Source organism: Hevea brasiliensis, chromosome 15 (assembly GCF_030052815.1).
Source record: "Hevea brasiliensis isolate MT/VB/25A 57/8 chromosome 15, ASM3005281v1, whole genome shotgun sequence".
NCBI lineage: Eukaryota > Viridiplantae > Streptophyta > Magnoliopsida > Malpighiales > Euphorbiaceae > Hevea > Hevea brasiliensis.
Window position 1 is genome coordinate 66,499,583 of NC_079507.1, and position 23,840 is coordinate 66,523,422.

The 23,840-nt window shown below is 29.9% G+C and overlaps 1 protein-coding gene and 1 pseudogene across 1 annotated transcript; both read right to left on the reverse strand.

Moving 5' to 3' along the window:
* Positions 1-2,979: 2,979 nt before the first annotated feature.
* Positions 2,980-8,251, reverse strand: LOC131174099 ((-)-germacrene D synthase-like; annotated as a pseudogene).
* Positions 8,252-19,148: 10,897 nt separating this feature from the next.
* On the reverse strand, positions 19,149-22,456 carry LOC110643120 ((-)-germacrene D synthase). The gene is given in 8 exon segments (XM_021795369.2): positions 19,149-19,452; positions 19,625-19,873; positions 19,988-20,016; positions 20,019-20,104; positions 20,405-20,623; positions 20,736-21,105; positions 21,206-21,470; positions 22,147-22,456. Coding segments are annotated over 8 exon segments (1,740 nt in total). The 5' UTR covers positions 22,375-22,456; the 3' UTR covers positions 19,149-19,158.
* Positions 22,457-23,840: the final 1,384 nt, after the last annotated feature.

The following is a 23,840-nucleotide window of genomic DNA, read 5'->3' on the forward strand; positions in this document are numbered from 1 at the left end:
TAAGACCCATTAAGTTCTTTAATTAATCTATGAATCCTCTTAATCCTTAGCCTATTTCTAGATCTAAGTTAATTAAGTCCAATTTCACGATTATCTATCACAAGGCCTTCTCCTTTGATTGCTTCAACCATGGATTAAGAACATTACTCAATGGGATCCTACATTAAGCATGTCATTAAGCATACAAGAAATGAATAAAACTCATTAAGACCACAAAATATGGATTACCCAATCAAAATCCTCAAAATATCTCAAATATTACAACCCTTACTCGAGAATCAAAGTAAACTACTCACTATCCATAATGCTTACAAGATATGATGAGTTTAAATGGAAATAAAGCTTTAATCTAAGCTAAGAAGTAAGTAATTAAACACTAGAAATGTAGAAAAGTGTAAAGAAAGAAAGAAATCTGCAAATCTTAGTTGAAAATGGTGTGGAAGGTGAAATGACTCCTCAAATTCTTAGCCTCCTCCTTTCTTCCTTTGCTCCTTTTTCTCCCCCTTTTAAAATGAGAAAATGGGACTATTTATAGCATTTTCTCGACATGGAGCCCTAAAATGGTATGTTCTAGGAGGAATACATTAAGGGAATCTTACATGACTCATTAATGAACTCTTTATGGAATGCATAAGTGGGTGCATAAGTTATGCGATCCCTTATCTGATTTTAGCTGATTCTGGATCACTTATGCAGTTGCATGACTTAGTGCATAGGTTATGCACAAATTCGTGAATGTGCATAAGGGAGGTGAGAATGTGCATAAGTTATGCGATCTCCTTATGCACATTTAATTTGGATTGGAGCAGTGATCTTCCTCCTTATCTGTTGCATAGCTTATGCGACAAGTTATGCGCAATTTGGCCAATGCATACTTTAACTTTGAAACTTGTTTTTGACATCTTTGGCTGTAGAAATCACTCCTCAATGGCAAAATTTCTTTTTTTGTCCCTCAAAAACACCATTTTTCCTACAAAACAAAGTAAAATTACAAATTAATCCAAAAATTGACAATCATGAAAAACTATCTAAATAACTAATGAAATTAGCTAAAAGTGACTAATAATCAAATAAAATAGCCATGAAATTAAACCTAAATGACTATGCAAAATGCATGTATCAATGACATTTTAATAAAACTATAAATTAGTTTTTACTATTAGAATCATTGTTAATTTTAGTAAAAATGATCAAAATGCCATTTATTTTCAACATGAAGCAACTAAGTCATTGAGATTTAGTAAAACATACAGTTTAGTCCCTACATTTAAACTTTATTTTTTTTTTACAATTCATCCCTATATTATTAAAAATTAAATATCTAAATTTTAATATTATTTACTAATAAACCTTTTTATTTTATAAATTGATCTCTAAATATTATTATTTGTGAATAAGTCCCTATATTTTTACAAAGATCCCTAAATATTATAATATATATGAATAAGCCCCTACACTTTTACAAATTGGTCAATAAATAATATAATTATTTAGAATAAACCCCTATATTTTTACAAATTGATCCCAAATTATTATAATTATTAACAAATAAGTCCTTATATTTTTACAAATTAATCTCTAAATATTATAATTATTTACTAATAAGCCCTTTTTTTTTACAAATTGATAAATCATATATATTTCAAGTGATAAAATTATCCTCTTATTAGATATTATTTTACTTTATTTTATTTATTCCAAATACAAAATTTATTTCATTTAAAATGAATTTCACATTTAATATAAAATATACCAAATAAAGAAATTCATTTGTAAATGAATTATATTATGAAATTCATTTGCAAATGAAATGAATTTTACCATAAAATTGAACTAATTAAGGACTTAAAATGACTTTAAAATAAATAATTTAACGATAAATTAATTTTTTATTTTTTGCTTTTATTAATTAGAAACGAAAAAAAAAACTTATTTCTAATTTTTTAAATAATTTTTCTTATTATAAACAAAATTCCGTTTCAAAATAGAAACGGATTAAAAACGGATAGGAATCCGTTTCTAATTCAAAACGGTATAATCTCTTTTTCTGAATTATAATCCATTGCTAACTAGAAACAAATTTGAAACAAAAAAAAAAAGTAAAAATGGGATTGTTTCCATTTTTAACTTATTTAGAAATGAAATGCTATTTGTTTCTAATCCATTTCTATTTTAGAAACTAATAGGAATTTATGTTTTTATAGTTATTAGCGATGAATTAATTAGAAATGAATTTTTCTCATTTCTAAACCAAATTAGAAATGGAAATCTTCAATTCAAAAATGAAATTTGCTTTTTTTTTTTTTTTTTTTCTTGTAGTGTATAAACAAGAAATTTTATTAAAAACCAAGAAAGACTTACTTTGTAACATCTGACTATTTAAGTCATCAGATTCGTCAATAAACCTTTCATAAGGCAATGCAAGTGAAAAAACCACGCAATCACAATACAACACAATACAAAGCCTATTTATTGTTTTTAAACATGTCAGTTAAATTTTTTATGTTAATATTCACATATTTTCATAATAGTAACTTTTTAAAAATAAATTTTAATTTCAATAATAGATAATTATAAATTGGACCTAATAGTCAAACAAAGTCTTTTCTTTTTATAATTATATCTAATCATTTAATTTTTAATAACTAATTATTAATTATAAATTTATTTAATTGACTACAATAAAAATATTTTTTAATTATGAGAAATTCATATGGGCTTATGTTCAAAGAATAATTCAATTAAAATTATAAGGGGTTCATAATTTAAAAAATAACATTTTTTTTATCTTAATCAATTCAGGTACACACCTTTAATTTGACCATTGAATAAATTAAAGTTTTGAAATTGAAATTGAAAAAAAGTATTAAAATTAAAAGGAGTGAAATTAATAATTACGGTGGGTTTATTCTTTATTAGGCTACTGCTTGAAAACAAAAATAAAACGAAGATATTAAAAGGGTCCTAATAACCCCAAGCTTAAATTATTACGGGATGAATGAGTAGAGAAGACACAAAATCTTTTAACACATATCTAACATGTGTGTAGCCATTTTTCTCCTTGTACAGAATGTCTATTGCTCATGTAAAATTTAGAATTCTCGTTAGGACAATAGGGATGGAAGTCGGGCATAAACACTCTTCATTAATATCCTTCCATGCATTCACAATTTATTTTTGAAATTCTTGGATAGTTTCTTCTTCCGTAGCACCATGTTGTTTCATGTAGCACGGAGGCAACATGCCCTCTTTTTTACTCAAATTACATACATACATAAGTAGAAATTAAATCATAAAAATTAAGGAACCATCAATACCAAAAAAAAAGTCATATATATATATGTTTCATAATGTGCAGGAGATAAATTGTTTAAATCATACAGAAATATATGCATGCGGGTTTAGAGATGGCACATCTAGCTAGTTATTACCTTATGGAAGACAATGTCGTCCATGAGCCTACAAATGATTGCTGAGGCTGTAACCATCTTAGGTTCAGTAAATAACCAATCAAATGAGTCCTCCGTTACTATATCTCCATTCCAGCAAGGGATGTAGTTGCCAGCATTGCATAGCCTGAGGTAACTATTGCGATGGACATGTACTCCTCCATCTTTCAGTATGTATTTCTGAGCGAATCATTTAGATTCAATGAAGTATGCTCTAACTTGATTTTTCATCTGACAAAACAAGAGAATTGCACGCCTTCTTAAACAATTAGTCAATATTTCATCCCTATATAATTGCTATGAACTATAGGGTTTCAATTATATATTCGCCTGCCTGAGACTTACTGCTTCTTTTGCATAGCAGAAATGGCATAATCTTCCTTGATTGACCATGTTTTCTTCAATTTCTATACATATATCCAGAAATGCCTTCTAAAATTCTTTCATGTACTCTGGCAACTGATCTATTGTGCTAATATCCCACCTGATCAATATAAGATAGCTTCGTGTCAATTTGAATAATTTGTGGTGTATCCAAAGTCTAAGCAGTGTTTGGAATAAAGTTGCGTACTGAAAATGATGTTCGGATAAAGGCCACATATGCAAGATTTTTTCCCAAATAGATTATTATCATTATCATTATTATTATTATTATTATTATTATGAGCTACACAATGAGGTAGCTCCCCGTCATTCCCATTTAGGGATTCCAACCTTAGGTGGCCTTAGTGTGAGAGGATGCGATGGATCAAACCTTTCTGTTTCTGGTGAAAAGAGCTCAAGTTCTTGAGGCGTTCCAAAGACATCATAAATATCATCAATGACTGAGGTCATAGCAATCATTTTGGTTAGAATCCTTCTGGCCAGAAAATATTCAGGCTCAAAGTACACCCCCAAAATCCAGAAGTAGCATTATACGACTCTGTCTCTTGCAAAAGGAAGCTTGTTTGCAAAGTCTAATTCTTTCCACCACCTAATCAACATAATCAGTATACAGAACTCAGTTCATTTTAAATGCCAAGTGCATAAGCTAATAATTAAAAAGAGAAATATAAACCTTGCATTTTAGTAGAGTGCTTACTTTGCAATATCGCTCAATTCCTTCTGATGTTGTTTTTGCAATATATAGAAGTCCAGCTTAGCAAAAGATAGCAGGACTTTATTACATGAGGCTTCTTCTTCGTAGATAGATAAGTAATGCCTTGCCTCTAGTCTGGTTATGGCCATGCGAATAGGCTGCTTTAAAGCATGGGTAATTTGTGCTGCGAGAGGCGAACTTCCGGTAACCATGGACTCAAGGTGAGCAGTAGCGAAAGCTAGTGCTTCGTCTAAAATGTCTTCTCCGTGCACCCTGAGATGCGTAGCTTCATACAAGCTTAGCATTCCTCTGTGGTCATTAACAAGGGAATCCTTGAAGTTCCCTTGGCTGTCCTTGAACTTGTTGAAAACATCTGCACTTGTAATTCACAATCAATGAACATAAAAAAAATTATTATTTTTTTCTTATAAGCAAAATCAAAAATTTCTTAACATAGCCTAAATTAAGAACAATAAAGCAAGTGAAGGAAAAGAGAAGAGGACATACCACACGACATGTTATAGCCCTGTTGTCTAACTAGCCGAAACTTGAGATACAAGATGAGTGTTTAATGAATTCTACTTGCTCATTCTATATTTGCTCAAAAAAGAAGTGGTTTGATATATTGAAGAAAAGAAAAGAGAAAAAGTAAAGCTAGCCAATGGGAATAAGATGGAAGTTGAAGGTATTGGAAAAGTGAAAATCAAGCTGCATGGTGATCAAGTAAAAATGTTCGATGAAGTGAGATATGTTCCTAAATTTGAAAAGAACTTAATTTCCTTGAGTAAATTGGATTCTTTGGGTTATGGGTGTTTGATTCATGGTGGAGTCATTAGAGTTAGTCGAGGTGCTTTTGTGATTATGAAGAGTGAGAAGATTGGTACAAAGAATCTCTACAAATTTGAAGGAAACACATTGATTAGAAGAATGCAAGTGGAAGCAAGAGATAACATCAACAATCAAGAGTGCAAGGAAGTACCCAAGAAAAAATTGACTTTTGCAAAAATTATGAAAACTAATTCTATTTGACTTAGAGGTAGAGATTGTTAGAGTCCAAGTCCAATTGGAATTAGAAATTATAATTAATTTATGAAGTATAATTAGTTTAGAAAGTTTAGTATAATTTAAATTATGAAGTTTAATAATTAGAGTCCTAAAAGAATTAAGTTTTAGTGGCCTATATATATGAATAATTGGTTGGCCATTATATGGAATGTATAGCAGTGAGCCCACAAAGTGGAGAGGTGTGTTAAATTCTGTGAGTTTTGTTTGAGTGATTTTGAGGGTGTGTAAACATAATTATTTTTCCTTGATAGTGAATTTATTTGGTGGAGTAGGCTTATGCCAAACCACGTTAAATTTTGTGTTCTTTTTGTATTGGTGTGATTTTTTCACAACAATAAGCTTTCACAGAAACTGGATTCGATGCACTCCAACGCCTAGGCATCTCTTGACATTTTGAAAGTGAACTTAATGAAATTCTAGAAGAGATGAGCTCTGAATCTGATGATGATAATAATGACCTATATGCAATTGCTCTCAAGTTTATGGATCTTTTGCATTTTCCTTATCATCATCCACATTCAAACATTCACCATTAATACTATAATCCATTGCAATTGCAGTAGTTTCTTCTTTTTCTTTTCCATGACTCTTCTTGAATTATTTAAACTATACAAGATCTTCCTTCATCTTCATACAATGGTATTGAATATGGCCATTTTCATGACAATAGTAGCATTCTTTATCTTCATGATTTATTCATGGTCTCGATCTCGATCTATTATTCCTTCTCCAATTGTTTCCACGTGGATTGGTTCTACCGCGGCTAGAACTAGCAACAAAAGCTCCACCTTCATTTTTACTACCTATCTTCTTAAACTTCTCATCATCCAAGATAACTGCAGTGACCTCCTCAACCTTCAAAGTCTCCTTCCCAACTGTTAGAGCTGTCACCAAGTTTTTATAAGAGTGTGGGACAGAGGTTAAAAGCAAGAGGGCTTTATTTTCTTCATCAACCTTTACACCAACACTAGCCAATTGGGTAATTAATTTATTAAAAATATTAAACTAATCACTCACATCACATCAGTACCTTCATCCATTCTGAGTTGATACAACTTCTTCTTCAAGTACAAGCGATTTGTGAGTGATTTTGATATATACTAGCTCTTCATTTCTTCCACAAAACAACTAGCGAAGTCTCCTCCAAGACATTGTATTTCACATCTGAGACTAACGTCAATCTAATCATACTCACAGCCCTTTGTTGAAGCTCCTCCCAATCATCATCTTTCATGGTCGCCGGTTGCTTTTCGTTCAATGCTTTAATTAATCCTTGTTATATAATGACATTCTTCATGGCGCTTTGCCACAAACTAAAATTATTTTTCCCATCGAACGGCTCCATCTCAAATTTTGTGTTCACCATCTTGAACCATAGCTCTTATACCACTTGTTGTGAAAAAATCACATTCATACAAAATAAAGAACACAAAATTTAACGTGGTTCGGCTTAAGCCTACTCCACCAAACAAATTCACTATCAAGGAAAAATAATTACAATAACTAATTATTTTTTTCACTCTCAAAATCACTCAAATAAAACTCAAGAAATTCAATACACCTCTCCTCTTTGTGGGCTCACTGCTATACATTTCATATAATAGCCAACCAACTATTCATATGTATAGGCTACTAAAACCTAATCCTTTTAGGATTCTAATTATTAAACTTTATAATTTAAATTCTACTAAACTTTCTAAATTAATTATACTTCTTAAATTAATTATACTTCCTAATTCCAATTGGACTTGGACTCTAACACTTATTTGCGTTGATCATCAGCATGCTTTTCACTTCTTCCTTGAGCTTTTTATGATGCTCATCTATTTTGTCAGTTGTTTTCTACGTCAAGAAAAACCAGGGAAAATAAGCACGTGCTCATGGGATCCTGCATCCTCTTTATCTATGATTTCGCTCTTAAATTATCAGAATGAGTGAGAAATTTTATTGAAAATCAATTTTTAATTTTTAGAAAGTGGTTATTGAATTTTGAAACACTGCCGCAACTATTATGCAACCAAATATTTACATATGGCTTCAGCTACACTCCCAATTAAAATTTTTATGCATATTAAATAGAAAAAAGCTAAACATTTTTTAATTAATAATTATATTCAAATATTTTAATTTAAAATTAAATATCTGAATATTTAAAATTGAAGTAATTATAGTCAAATATCGAACTTAATTTTGAGAAATTTGAACTCTATTAAAAAATTTATAATCAATGCATTTTATTATGAATGACAAAATGAAGTCAAATAACAGTTTAATATTTTGAAATCTATATTTTATTATTATAAATTTTGAAATATGACTATAATTGTTGCCAATTTTAAAGGTTTTAATACAATGTTTCAACGAAAAAATTTGGCCTTTTTTTTTTAATCCAATTGGCCAATTTTTTATTATATATGAAGATTGATTTTGAAAACATATAAAATGATTAGAAAAGCGACAAGCAACATATTATAGATGAACAGAATTGAAGTGGAAGCAGAAATTATACAGCATTTTTTATCAAATAGTGAGATTGGTATGAGAGGAAATGGTCACCCCAAATGCTAGGTTGAAAACCCGCAGATCGAAGTTTAATATCAGTAGGTTTGGCCGGAGGCGTAGAAAGAGCAGCAGCAGCAGCTGAAACTTGAAACGGCATTTTCTATTAAAGGGCTATGTGATTGTATGGAAATGATACAAAGCTGATAACTTTGGTTTGCTCAACTTTTGTGGACTTGCGGGGCTGTTTGGGTCGAGCCTTATTTATAGCCGAAGCAGAATCTTTGCGAAGCTAAAAGAAACTTTCTTACTTGCATATAATTTATACATCAATCATAATTTTCAATAATATATTAATTATAAATTAAACAAACATATACATTCAAATATAGACAACTACAACTCGTTTTCAAAACGTTATTGTTTTGCTGTTAATTATTACCTGCGACAGCTATGTTATATACCTCTGGCTTTAATTTATTTCGGCCAACAAATATAGCACATGTAAAACAACAATACAATAATTTCAATCATAAGGGCACGGATCCAACAATAGTATAAAAATATTATTTTCACGAGAATCGTGTTAATTACTAAACTTTGAACACATACTATTTAGACTTGAATTTAGTGAAAGCAATAAAAAGTAAAATTAATAAAAAAAATAACTAAATATAGCAACCTAAGTAAACAGGTATTAATCAATTTCAAAGTTGAGAGTTTACACTCCAATTAATCGGTATTTCTCCAAATGATTTAATGAATAGGTAATTGTGTTTTTGAAGGAAATTAATTCTAAGATCTCTAAAATTCTCTTTTAAGGTATCCAAGATATATTTTAACTAAACTAACTCCTACATTCCTGACTCTTGATTTATTTAAAATCCATTAAGTTAGATAACTAATTTATAAATGCCCTTTCATAATTTTAGTCTATCTCTAGACCCAAAATCATTATTTATATATCTTCATTTTTCAACCATTAATCTTCATCTTTTAGTTCATCAATTAATGATTTAAAACGTAACTTAGAGAGAAAGCATGTAATCAAGTCACATGGAAAAGAATCAAAGCACAACTATTCATTTCATAAAACAAAATCATATTAATAACATAGATCAAAATAAAGTATTGATACGGTGTGTCCGCAAGTGCACGGGTCACAGTAGTATAGTTTTAAAAAATGATATCGATCCCACAGGGAATTGTGCTTAAATTGGAAATAAAAGCATAAGCTAATTAGAATGACAAAAATTAAAGATGTAAAATGAAATTTGGAATTAAAATTGATATTTGAGGAATTAAAACTAAATCAAACAATTAACTAAAATTAATTAAACTAGATTACCAAAAATTAATTTGAAATTTCTATTTATGAAATTGAGAGGAATTAAATTTAAATTCAATAAAAATTAAAGTGATTCTAGAGATTGGATTTTTCAATGTTGTTTGCATGTGGTTTATCCCTAATTTAGCCAAACACATGAGAATTGCAATTTTGAGGGAAATCAATTCTTAAATTTTTGAAACCTTTTTCAAGCATCTCAAAGTTGGTTTTCATTAAATCAAACCCTGTTTTCACGGTATTTCAAACCTAACAAAAACCCATTTAAAGCTCTAATTGATTTTTGGAAAGTTCCCCTTAATCCTCTTAGCTTATCTCTAACACCAAGAAAATAAAGTTTATTGCAAGATTATCTATCCCTAATATTCACTTTTCAGTCCATCTATTAAGGATTAAAGCTTAACTTAATGAGGGCCCATTCATCAAGCAAGGCAATAAGCTCACAAGCAATAAATCAAAATGTAACAAATCCCATTTAAATGGCTAAATCAGTTCAAAACCACAATACAAATCAATATTTACAAACCCATCTCTAGAATCTCAAACAACTACTCACAAATCATTGTTTCAAGATAAACCCAAGTGTATAAATGAAGAAATAATGGAAATGTAAGCTAAGGAGTAGAAAAACCCAGAAATATGCAGCAGAATCTGCTGCAAAGAAGTGCAGAAAATGAGCTCCTGCTGCTGCTGCAGAAATGGAACCCGTGCTCCCTCTTTCTCTCTTTCTTTTCTTGCCAAAAATGCCTCCCTTGCTCTCTTTGGAAAGAAAATGATAAAGGGGACTTTATATAGGTGAGGGGACTACCCTAGAATGGGTAAAAGGGGGAAGGTTCCAGAGAAAGTGAGGTAAAAAGCCAGAGTAACGGAAATGCCACGTCAACCATTTCCAGTAAAAATGACATAAGCCGAGTCAGTTGTGTCGTGGGTTGTGTCGCGGGTTGTGTAGCTCTCGGCCTGAATATCTGACGATCGACACAACTTGCGACATAAGCTAACTCGGTTGTGCTGCAGGTTGTGTCGCTCTCGGCCATTTTTACTCAACTTCAAAAATTTTTGCAATTCAACTCTAATCTCCTCCAAATGGCTACTCTGATCAAAATACATCAAATTTCTCCAAATTTAACCTACAAAACAAATAAATTCCAAAAATTAAACTAAGAAGTGTGAAAATTATAAAATTGACTAAATATATGCTAATATCTATAATAATAGCTATGAACAAGGGTAAATTATGTACAAAAATTACACCTAAATGATGATCTAAAATGCATGCATCAAATTCCCCCATACTCAAACTCTTGCTTGTCCCCAAGCAAAATTTCATTAAAACTCATTTGGAAGGGAATAGAATCAGTCTTTGAAAACACAAAAATCACTAATTCAAACCACCAACTTACCTCTAGCCACCAACATTCCAAGTTCCCACCAGCAAAAGCACAAAGAATGAAGCAAGCACTCTCAATAATTACAGAATAGCTAAGAATTAACCAATCAACCCAAGCAACAAATACCAACCAGCTACAAGAGTCAATTGTGCCAAAACAAACCTAAATGAAATAGATAGTCAATGTGTCTCAAATAGATGGTGAGTAATGTATGGAAGATTATATTGCCAAACCCATATGCAAGCATAAAAGATCTAACTCTACTAATGTAACAAGCATTTTTCAAAGAATCATTAGGTCTTTTTAAGGGTTGTAATGGGGTCTAATAGGGTAAAATTGTGGTTAACAAAGAAAGGGAATAAGGTAAACAAAATATGAGAATAATATTAATCATGAAACTCAAAGTGCATCCATTTTTTTTTTTTCATTTTCAAATTTTTTTTTTATTTTTTTATAAAGAGGAAAGAAATTCACAATGAATCTCAAGTGCTATCACAATAAAGGGACTACTTTTTTTATTTTATTTTATTTTTATATTTTATTGTGTACTTGTCCCTATTTCATGTCACACCCAAAATTACCTTTGGGATATTTTGGTGACAATTTTTTTTTATCAACTTTTCACAATTACTCTAGCACTATTCAAGATGTTTCAATCCTCCAAGTTTTTTTTTTATATATATATATCATTATTTATTTTATTTTTTATGCACTTAATTGCTAAAATATTATTCTCATAATAGGTGGTAGTGTTTAGGTTTAATGGTTAGGTAAATGATTTGGATTCCAAAGAAATTAGGGAATTAAGGTTCAAGGGGGGTTTGCAAGGGTTGAAATGAAATTAAGGGAGGTTAAGGCTAAATGTGAGGTTTAAAATATGAAGGAATGCCTAAATCATATTCTTATCAAATGCAAGTTAAAAATTTCGCTTTGAAAGATCTAAGATACTTGTTCTAGGAATGGTGAGACGACAATGACCATTTTCTTCCTTAAAGGCTTATCCAGACACTCAAAACTTAAAATAACTAATCAGAATTTGCATACCTAGATGAATGTATTAATTTTCAGCTATTAAGTAAGAGAAAGAATAATGCTTAAGACTTTGTACCCAGCTGGAACTTTCATTCCACTAACCATCTAAAGGCAAGTTGGATTGCTTGAATAAGCAACTTATGGAATTCAAAGACTGGTTTAAAAATCCAAAAAATTTTAAATGAATGAATGAAATGCATGAGTGTAAATGTCAAGTCAACCTATATGCAACTAAGTATGCATAACTAAGTATATGAAGCTATATGCAAGTGTATGTATGTGAATATGTACAAGTATGAAGTGATGAATGAGTATGTCACTATATGCAAGTGAAAAAGGAAAAAGTAATTTTTGCAAAAAATTTACCCTCTCCCCCATACTCAGAATGAACATTGTCCTCAATGTTAAAAGAATGCAAGAAATGGGATAATTAGGCTATATGTGCAGAAAATGGGTGGCTCATATGTGCATAAAGAATTATTACCCTGTTGCATAAGCGATAGCACAACTTGTGTTGAAAGTGACACAAGCTGAGATGAGAATTGTTACTTCATTGAAGTGCAGCCAATTTAATTAAGTAAAATTTGGACAGCTGCTGCACTCATTGCAAAAGAAACAGTGCAATGGAAGCCATTAAATCAATTAAACTCTAAAAGTTGGAATAAAGAGGTTAAGCTCAAAAATATAGCCATTAAGTGTAAACCGAAGTAGCAAATCAAAGCAAGTGAGGAATGTACTAAAGATATAAAAGAAAAATGTATTTTATGAGGAACTAAAAAAAAAACTACACAAGCAAAATATTAACTAAACAAGTTCAAAATACTAATTAATTAAGCAACTAAAATAAAGACATGAAATGTAAATGGAGAATAAAAGCTGGTCAATCAGGTATGAGAAGTCCTTTGCCCTTGCCATCTTGTGGAGGTGGTGGTGCTTTTGGTGGTTGCAGCGGAGAGATGATGCTCAAAATCATTGCCTGGTTCATTTCGATCTGCTCCAGCTTAGCTCGCATGACTTTCAACTCGTCTTGCATTTCAGCACTTCTATCCAAATATATATCAGCTAAATCCCTTAATGTTTGAAAAGAGACATCCGTCATTTGCCGAAAAGAATAGATCTCATCACTGAGATTCTCCATGTTTTCAATTGTCTCCTCTAGCTCAAATCTTTGTTGTTCTTCTTTTTCTGCTTCTTTTCTTCTTTTGTGTTCCTTTTTGTTGGCTCGACATAATTTTTCAATTTCAGGATTGAACAACAATTCGGTATCACTTGTGCTTTTCGATCGTCTCATAAACAATTAAAGTACCTGAAAAACACAAGGAGTAGTAGTGAAAATAAAAGAAAATAAAAATTCTAATTAGCTTAAAACAATTAAAATCCAACTTAAAAACAAACAATTCCCCGGCAACGGCGCCAAAAACTTGATACGGTGTGTCCGCAAGTGCACGGGTCACAGTAGTATAGTTTTAAAAAATGATATCGATCCCACAGGGAATTGTGCTTAAATTGGAAATAAAAGTATAAGCTAATTAGAATGACAAAAATTAAAGATGTAAAATGAAATTTGGAATTAAAATTGGTATTTGAGGAATTAAAACTAAATCAAACAATTAACTAAAATTAATTAAACTAGATTACCAAAAATTAATTTGAAATTTCTATTTATGAAATTGAGAGGAATTAAATCTAAATTCAATAAAAATTAAAGTGATTCTAGAGATTGGATTTTTCAATATTGTTTGCATGTGGTTTATCCCTAATTTAGCCAAACACATGAGAATTGCAATTTTGAGGGAAATCAATTCTTAAATTTTTGAAACCTTTTTCAAGCATCTCAAAGTTGGTTTTCATTAAATCAAACCTTGTTTTCACGGTATTTCAAACCTAACAAAAACCCATTTAAAGCTCTAATTGATTTTTGGAAAGTTCCCCTTAATCCTCTTAGCTTATCTCTAACACCAAGAAAATAAAGTTTATTGCAAGATTATCTATCCCTAATATTCACTTTTCAGTCCATCTATTAAGGATTAAAGTTTAACTTAATGAGGGCCCATTCATCAAGCAAGGCTGACAAGCAATAAATCAAAATGTAACAAATCCCATTTAAATGGCTAAATCAGTTCAAAACCACAATACAAATCAATATTTACAAACCCATCTCTAGAATCTCAAACAACTACTCACAAATCATTGTTTCAAGACAAACCCAAGTGTATAAATGAAGAAATAATGGAAATGTAAGCTAAGGAGTAGAAAAACCCAGAAATATGCAGCAGAATCTGCTGCAGAGAAGTGCAGAAAACGAGCTCCTGCTGCTGCTGCAGAAATAGAACCCGTGCTCCCTCTTTCTCTCTTTCTTTTCTTGCCAAAAATGCCTCCCTTGGGACTGCCCTAGAATGGGTAAAAGGGGGAAGGTTCCAGAGAAAGTGAGGTAAAAAGCCAGAGTAACGGAAATGCCACGTCAACCATTTCCAGTAAAAATGACATAAGCCGAGTCAGTTGTGTCGTGGGTTGTGTCGCGGGTTGTGTAGCTCTCGGCCTGAATATCTGACGATCGACACAACTTACGACATAAGCTAACTCGGTTGTGCTGCAGGTTGTGTCGCTCTCGGCCATTTTTACTCAACTTCATAAATTTTTGCAATTCAACTCTAATCTCCTCCAAATGGCTACTCTGATCAAAATACATCAAATTTCTCCAAATTTAACCTACAAAACAAATAAATTCCAAAAATTAAACTAAGAAGTGTGAAAATTATAAAATTGACTAAATATATGCTAATATCTATAATAATAGCTATGAACAATGGTAAATTATGTGCAAAAATTACACCTAAATGATGATCTAAAATGCATGCATCAAGTATTGCATCCTAACTCTGAAATCTAAATGAATTACTCACTCATGTTCAACTTTACAACGAAAGCTACGTAGAAAATAACAATAAGTATGAATATAAGCTAAAGAATCAAAGCCAAGATGAGGAATTTAGAAGCAATAATTAAGCCAAAATGAAAAGAATGCTCATATACTGTCAAATTGCTACCTCCTATTGGGTCAGAGAAGCAGTATAAGAAGAATTTGGAAAAGTCAAAATTTGTACAGTCCATGTCAACATCATGGTTAATTTACACAACTTGTGTAAATGCAAGGCTCACTTTACACAACCCTTGCAACTTGTTTGGCTCTGTCATTCTTCAAACCTAGAGAAACATAAGTCGCGTGAACTTTACACAAGGATGGTGTAACATAATGAAGTGTCTTTACACGATCGCAAACATTGCTTGTGTTATCCCTTATGTTTCAGCATGGCTCCTTATGTGCAAGTGAAACTAAAGATTACACTACTTGTGTAACGAGAAGTAAAGCATGTGCATTGGCAAATTTGCAGTTACACGACTAGAAGTATAGGTTGTGCTGAAGTTCGTATAACCTTCTACTTTTCTAAAATTTTAAATTTCTCTATTGCTTTCAGGATTTATGAACTTATAGATCAACTTAAATTTCTTCTTTACTTGCTCCCAATATTTTTTGTACTTCAATTTCACCTAAAAGGCCAATATATATATATATATATATATATATATATATATATATATATATATATATATATATATATATATAAAATTATAAAAATTGAGTAAACTAAACTAAAACACTACTAAAAGTATATTAAAAAATCCTATATATAGGGGCAAAATATATGCAAAAATAGTTATTGTATATTCTATTATATATTCTACAAAAAATAGTTATTTAACAAATAAAATTATTAGAGAATAATTATTAATTTAGCATTTAATAATTAAAATAAGCTTATAAGGCCTTCATACAAACACACATCTTACAATACTGTAATATTTAGAAATTACTAATTTTTTTATTTATTTTTAATATATTATATGAGATAAAATTACAAAAAGAAAATTACTAACTTAGGCGTGTTATATGAGAACTATAATTGACAAAATCAAAATCATCAAAAAAAATGTGTAGGTGGTGAGTAGTGACTAGCGGGCCTTTGAATATGACAAAATTTTGTTTCAAATGAGAATCACAGTTGATGAAATCAAAATTAAAATCTTTGCAAAAAAAAAAGACGTAAGTGGTGAGTAGCGAGTGGTGAGTAGCGACACGATCTTTTGTTTAAGTTAAGAATCACAATTGACATAATCAAAATTAAAATCTTTGGAAAAAAATGATATAAGTGATTGAGTAGTGGATAGAGAGTAGTGAGCCTTTATCAAATTTGAAGTGACAAGGGCCTAAAATTAAGATATCGTGATATTTTCATTAAATATGATAAAAATCTTTTTGAAATGAGAATTATAATCGACGAAATCAAAATTAAAATTATTGAAAAAAAACATATAAGTGGTGAGTAGTAAGTAGCGACACGATCTTTTGTTTAAGATGAAAATCATAATCGACATAATTAAAATCAAAATTTTTGGAAAAAAATGATATAAATGATGGAGTAGTGGGTGAAGAGCAGTGAGCCTTCATCAACTTTGAAGTGACAAGGGCCTAAAAGTAAGACATGGTGCAAATGATCGAATATTGATGGCCACAATCTTAAAAGGAGATAAAAAGAATATCCTTCCACCTATTATTTGTGGCTACTAATCTTCACTTTATAATTCATACATCTAAATCTCATATTAACAAGTTTATCTTTATTTTTATTTTTATTGAATATATGTGCATTTTTATATATTTTCACACTATATATTCTTCCAATTTGAAATTTAGAATTTTATAATAATTTAATTTAATTAATTTTTTATTAATATTTATATTTAAAATAAAAAATTTATTTTTTTAATTAAAAAAATAAATAAACAAGTATAATTGTGTAAAAATTTAATTAAATTCATTTTTAATAAATCATCTATTTCAGTTGAAATCATTATAAGCAGGGGAGCGAACGCAAGATTGAATGTGAAGGGTAAAATATAAAAGTTATGTGATTACCATAATTAACAATACTGTCTATAACCATCCTGCCAAATATCATTTTTGGCATTTGGAATTGTCCGCTTTGTGCCCAAAGCTTGTCTTGATAGTGTCATGTCACTTGTCACATGTGTTGGTATTGGTTTTATGTTTGTTATGATCAACATGCGCATCCTCTGGCCTTTTTTTATATTGATGTTAATAATTGGGGAACGTTTATAAAAAATAAAATTTATAAATGACATTTTTATCAAACAACATAATTTACATTTATATTTTAATAAATCATATATTTTATTAATTATAGATGGTTTTAAAATATACATATATATATATATAAATTTAATTTTTATTAATGTAGAAATGCAATTAATTAAAATAAATAATAATATTCAAATATTTAAATAATACAAATTTAATAATATTCATATAAATAGACAATCACTTAAACTTTATGAGAACCACTACTTAAATTTACTGAAGCACATATCTTAAATTAAAAAATAATCATTTTAATATTAGACTAATTATACTTTAGTGATAAAAAACCTACTAGATGTTATAAAAATACTATCAATTAAAGCATAAATTCATTAAGACATTTTATTAAATATGTTAAAGATGAAAATGAGAAAAAAAATGTTAAAAAATATTAATTTGGTATTAAAACAATAGATAACACCAAAAATTATGAAATATTTAAATCTTAGTTAGTAACTATTTAAAATTACAAATCCTAATCTATAAATCAAAGTTAAAAATTATAGGAATCAATATTTAAGAATTGAGTCAAAAAGTAAAGTAATAAAGAGAAATAAAAAAGCAGCAAACAATTTGAATCATGCCAAAATCAAGGATACATGTATTATTTTAACTTTACATACAATTTTTTTTTTTTTTTAAATGAGGGGGGGCAAGGCTCTCTTTAAATTATTATAGGAAGTGTAGGATGTGGAATTCGAATGTTCTCATGTATACCAAATAAAAATAATATTCATGAAATTCTTTAGGGTTCGCATATACATACAATTAAATGATAAAAGCATGCAACTTTAATTTGTCAAATACCAGACAGAATGTATAATATATATCCAATTAATCATGGCTGCTGCACTGAATCTGATACACATACATCATGCTACTTGCATATCTCAAGCATGATTTGCAATATTTAACAGGGTTGTTTCAGGATATTAATTTGACATTCACATGTACATATATAATGGGATAATTTGGACTCTTATTTTTGAGCCCGTGAATGAATGTATTAATTGGATTCTTATGATGATGGGATACAGTAATAAATCAATGCCTCATTAATTGTCAGATCCATTAAAAATTATTGGTCCAACAGAAAAGGATTGAATGTATAAACTTGCCTTGAATAACGGGTCGTGTAGAATGTAATTTTTTTTTTTTTTAAATGTAAGATGTGGATTTGCATCCTACAATACTAATTTGAGCATTTAATTACTATATTCCATGCAAGTGGAAGTGGGCCACTTTTGTCGACAAATTAGGCCAAGTCAGCATTGAAATTGAGAGATTAAAAAATATATTATTATAAATATTATTTAATATTTAATAATTAAATTTATTTTTATATTATTTAAGAAAATACTTTCTTAATAATAATTTTAACATTAATATCAAATCGACTCTTATTCTTGAAGTTTTTGTAAGTTTTCAAATAAGAATCTTATATATGATATATAATCAAAGCATGATCAACTAATATTGCAAAGGGACTATAAAAAATAATATAATATAATAATCACTATTTTCACAGTTTCAATATAACAAAAGAATTTTTTATTGAAACTTTTTTTTAATATATAACAAAAGAATTTTTTATTAAAAATAAGGAAAACTTAACTTATAACATCTAACTGACCATGTGGTTGGACGCTTCAATATATCTTTCTTAAGATGGTGTATAAGTTAAGTGAAAAAAAATCTGAGAATCACACTACAACACAATACAATTATTGTTTTCAAACATGTCAATTAAATTTTTTCGATTAATATTCATATTGTTTTATAATAATATTTTTTATTTTTTTAAATAAATTTTAATTTCTATAATAAATAATTATAAATTAGACGTAATAGTCAAACAAAGTCTTTTTTTTATAATTATATCTAATCATTTAATTTTTAATAACTAAATATTAATTATAAATTTATTTAAAGTTATGAAATTGAAATTCAAACAAAATTATTAAAATTAAAAGGATTGAAATTAATAATTAAGGTAGGTTTATTCTTAATTAAACTACTATACCAACTACTTAAAAACAAAAAGTAAAAAAACAAATACTAAAAAGGCCCTAATAATCCCAAGCTTATATTATTACGGAATTAATGAGTAGAGTAGACACATAATCTTTTAACACATCTTCAGCATGTGTGTAACCATCTTCATCCTTATACACAACATCTATTACTCGTGAAAAATTGAGAATTCTTGTTAGGACAGGCATAGGGACGGAAGTCGGGTACAGGCACTCTTCGTTAATATCCTTCCATGCACTCACAATTTGTTTCTGAAATTCTTGGACAGCTTCTTCTTCTGTAGCACCATGTTGTTTCATGTAGCACTCGATGCTGGAGGCAACGTGCCCTCTCTTTTGCTCAAACTACATAAATACACAAGTAAAAATTAAATCATAAAAATTAAGGAACCGTAAATACAACAAAAAAATCCATATATATATATATATATGTTTCATAATATGCAGGAGATGAGTTATTTAGATCATACAAAAATATATGCATGCGGGTCAGATAGCACACCTAACTGGTTATTACCTTATGGGATACAATGTCGTCCATGAGCCTACCAATGATTGCTGAGGCCGTAACCATCTGAGGTTCAGTAAATAACCAATCAAATGAGTCCTCCGTTACTATATCTCCCATTCCAACCAGGGATGTAGTTGCCAGCATTGCACAGCCTGAGGTAACTAATGCGTTGGACATGTACTCCTCCATCGTCGGTATGTATTTCTGGTGGAACCATTTGGATTCAATGAAGTAAGCTCTAACTTGTTTTTTCATCTGCCAAACAAGGGAATTGCACGCCTTCTTAAACAAATAATCAATATTTCACACCCTATATAATTACTATGAATTATGGGGTTTCAACTATATATTCGCCTGCCTGAGACTTACTGCTTCTTTTGCATAGTAGAAACGATATAATCTTCCCTGTTTGAATATACATCCAGAAATGCCTTGTAAAATTCTTTCATGTACTCCGGCAGCTGATCTATTGCGCTAATATCCCACCTGATCAAGATAAGATAGCACCGTGTCAATTGGAATAATTTGTGGTGTATCTAAACTGTGCCTGGAATAAATTTACGCAGTAAAATGATGTTCGGATCAATGAAGACCACATATGCAAGATTTTTTTCCCAAATAGAGTATTATTATTATTATTATTATTATTATTATTATTATTATTATTATTATTATTATTATTATTATTATTATTATGAGCTACACAATGAGGTAGCTCCTCCGCAATCCCATTTATGGATTCCAACCTTAGATGGCCTTAATGAGAGAGGATGCGATGGATCAAACCTTTCTATTGCTGCTGTAAAGAGCTCAAGTTCTTGAGGTGTTCCAAAGACATCATAAATATCATCAATGACTGAGGTCATAGCAATCACTTTGGTTAGAATCCTTCTGGCCAGAAAATATTCAGGCTCAAAGTACACCCCCATAATCCAGAAGTAGCATTCTACGACTCTGTCTCTTGCAAAAGGAAGCTTGTTTGCAAAGTCTAATTCTTTCCACCACCTAATCAACATAATCAGTATACAGAACCCAGTTCATTTTCAATGCCAAGTGCACAAGCTAATTAAAAAGAGAAACATAAACCTTGCATTTTAGCAGGGTGCTTAGTGCTTACTTCGCAATATCGCTCAATTCCTTCTGATGTTGTTTTTGCAATATATTAAAGTCCAGCTTAGCAAAAGATAGCAGAATTTTATTACATGAGGCTTCTTCTTCGTAGATAGAGAAGTAATGCCTTGCCTCTAGTCTGGGTAGGCCCTTGTGAATAGGCAGCTTTAAAGCATGGGTAATTTGCGCTGCCAGAGGCGAACTTTGCGAAACCATGGACTCAAGGTGAGCAGTAGTGAAAGCTAGTGCTTCGTCTAAAATGTCTTCTCCGTGCAACCTGAGATGCGTAGCTTCATAAAAGCATAGCATTCCTCTGTGGTCATTGACAAGGGAATCCTTGAAGTTCCCTTGGCTGTCCTTGAACTTGTTGAAAACATCTGTATTTATAAATTGACAACTTATGAATATCAGAAAATTCTTAACATAGCCTAATTTAAGAGCAAGAAAGCAAGTGAAGGAAGAGGGAAGAGAACATACCGCACGACATGTTATAGCCTTGTTGTCTAACTAGCCGAAACTTGAGAGCAATTGCATATAGGTCATCATTATCATCATCAGATTCAGAGCTCATCTCTTTTAGAATTTCATCAATTTCACTTTCAAAATGGTAAGAGACGCCTAGGCGTTGTATTGCATCGATCAAATCCAGTTTCTGTGAAAGCTTATCTCCGTTGATCATCAGCATACTTTTCACTTCTTCCTTGAGTTTTTTATGAGGCTCATCTATTTCGTCTTTTGTTTCCTACATCAAGAAAAACTAGAGAAAATAAGAACGTGCTTATGGGATCCTGTATTCTCTTTATCTGTAATTCCGCCCTTAAATTATCAGAATGAGTGAATGGGCATTGATGTTTCAACCCCTATTACCAAATACGAGAGTAATTGTAACTAAAATTTCGAAATTATTTTGTGAAATTTATAATTTTGTTAACAATAAAAGATAAAATAAAAAGTTTATAGTCAATACATTTTATTGTGGATAATAAAATAAACTTAAATAATAGTTTAATACTTTAAAATTTGTATTATGTTATTATAGATTTTGAAATTTGGCTACAATCATTTTTAATCTTAAATATTAGGATACATAACCTAAATTAAAATATTTGGACATATTAATTATTAATTAGAATAAAAATTTAACCTTTTTTTATTTTTTTTAAATAGGTAGAACACACATCCAACGCTCAGTGATAGAGCTCGATATTTTAATAAACCCAAACCCCTCATCTCATATAAGTATTATACACACACCCTTCACATGCAATGTGAAATTTCGAAAGACAACCTTTTCTATTCAATTGACCAATTTTTTTATTACGTATAAATATCGATTTAGAAAAAATAAAATGATTAGAAAGGCTACAAGCAGAAGAACAGAATTGAAGTGGAAGCAGAAATTATACAGCATTTTTTACCAAATAGTGAGAGTGGTATGAGAGGAAATGGTCACCCCAAATGCTAGGGTGATAACCTGCAGATCGACGTTCAATTTCAGTAGGTTTGGAAGGGGGAGTAGAAACAGAAGCAACAGCTGACACTTGAATCGACATTTTCTTAAACTGATGATTTGGGGTATGTGTGGTTGAATGGAAATGATACAAATCAAAGCTGGTGACTTTGGTGTGCTCAACTTTTGTGGACATGGGACTGCTTGGGTGGAGCCTTATTTATAGCCGAAGCTGAATCCTTGCGAGATCCCCATGTTAGAAGAAACTTTCGCGCACATGAATCATCATTCTCCGCGAGCACGATTTGTAAATTTATAATTATTATATAAAAATTAATTATTCTACAAAAATAGTTATTTAACAATTAAAATTATTTGAGAATAATTAAATTTAACATTTAATAAATAAAATAAGCTTGTAAGCCCGAACACAAATCTTACAATACTATAATATTTAGAAATTTTTAATTTTTTCTTTATTTTTAATTTATTATAAGAGACAAAATTATAGAAAAAAAAAATGATTAACTTGGGCGTGCTTATATATTTGAGATGGGAAGCATAATAGACGAAATCAAAATTATTTATATATTTAAAAAGATAATTATAGATGATAATTAAGAAATTAAGTTACATCAATTAAAATTTTCAAATTAAAATGAAATGAATATTTGAATTTGATATACGTCTCAAGGTAGGCAGTGAATAACGTCAAGCGAGTAGCGAGCCTTTGTCAACAAACGCGATGCCTCATAAAATATCAGCTCCATGTAAAATTGTTGGATTGAATAAACGTGAATTATTAAGTTCAATTATCTTTAAGTTCAATTATCTTACCGGAGAATAAACGTGAGATGTGAATTATCTTTAAGTTCGATTTTGCATGATGCATGTGGGCCACTTTTGTTGACAAATTTGGCCAAGCCAAATTGAGAGATTAAAAAAATATCTTTAAATAATATGCTGAAGAAAATACTTTTCTTGATAATAATTTTAACATTAATATCAAATTGACCCTTATTCTTGAAGTTTTCGTAAATTTTCTTTTATAGCACTAAAACAATAGGGCAGTTAGCTCATTTATTTTCATTTCTCGAGTCCATATATAAGAAAAATTAGAGGAGTTGCAGAATAAGCATCTTATGGCTTAATTATGCCATATGGATTAAGAATAAAACAATTTTACATTGAATTATTTGTAAACATGTCAATTAATTTTTTCTTAAGTTAAAATTAAATAGCAATGCTGCCAATTTAAATTAGCGGCTACACCTTTTTTTTTAATTCATATAATAATAGATGTACGATTATGCAATTAAATATATAAATTACTTAAATTTGATATTTTATGATAACATAGAAAAAACGAAGATCAAATGATATTAATGTCGCAACTTATTTCATACTAAGTATATATAAGTGTGCGTCAATTAAAATTGTAATTTAAATATAAAAATATTTTTATTGAGCTTAATTATATAATTAGCTCATATTTTTCTATATAGTGGTGTATTGTATGCATCAAATTTTCTTTTCTTCCCTTTTTAATATGATAGAAGTTTTGAGTTGATTTTATTTTTCGGATTCCTCTTAGCTTGTCTCGCCAGGAGAATACACGAATTTGGCACCATATAAAAATGGTTAAGTACACTGTAAAATTCG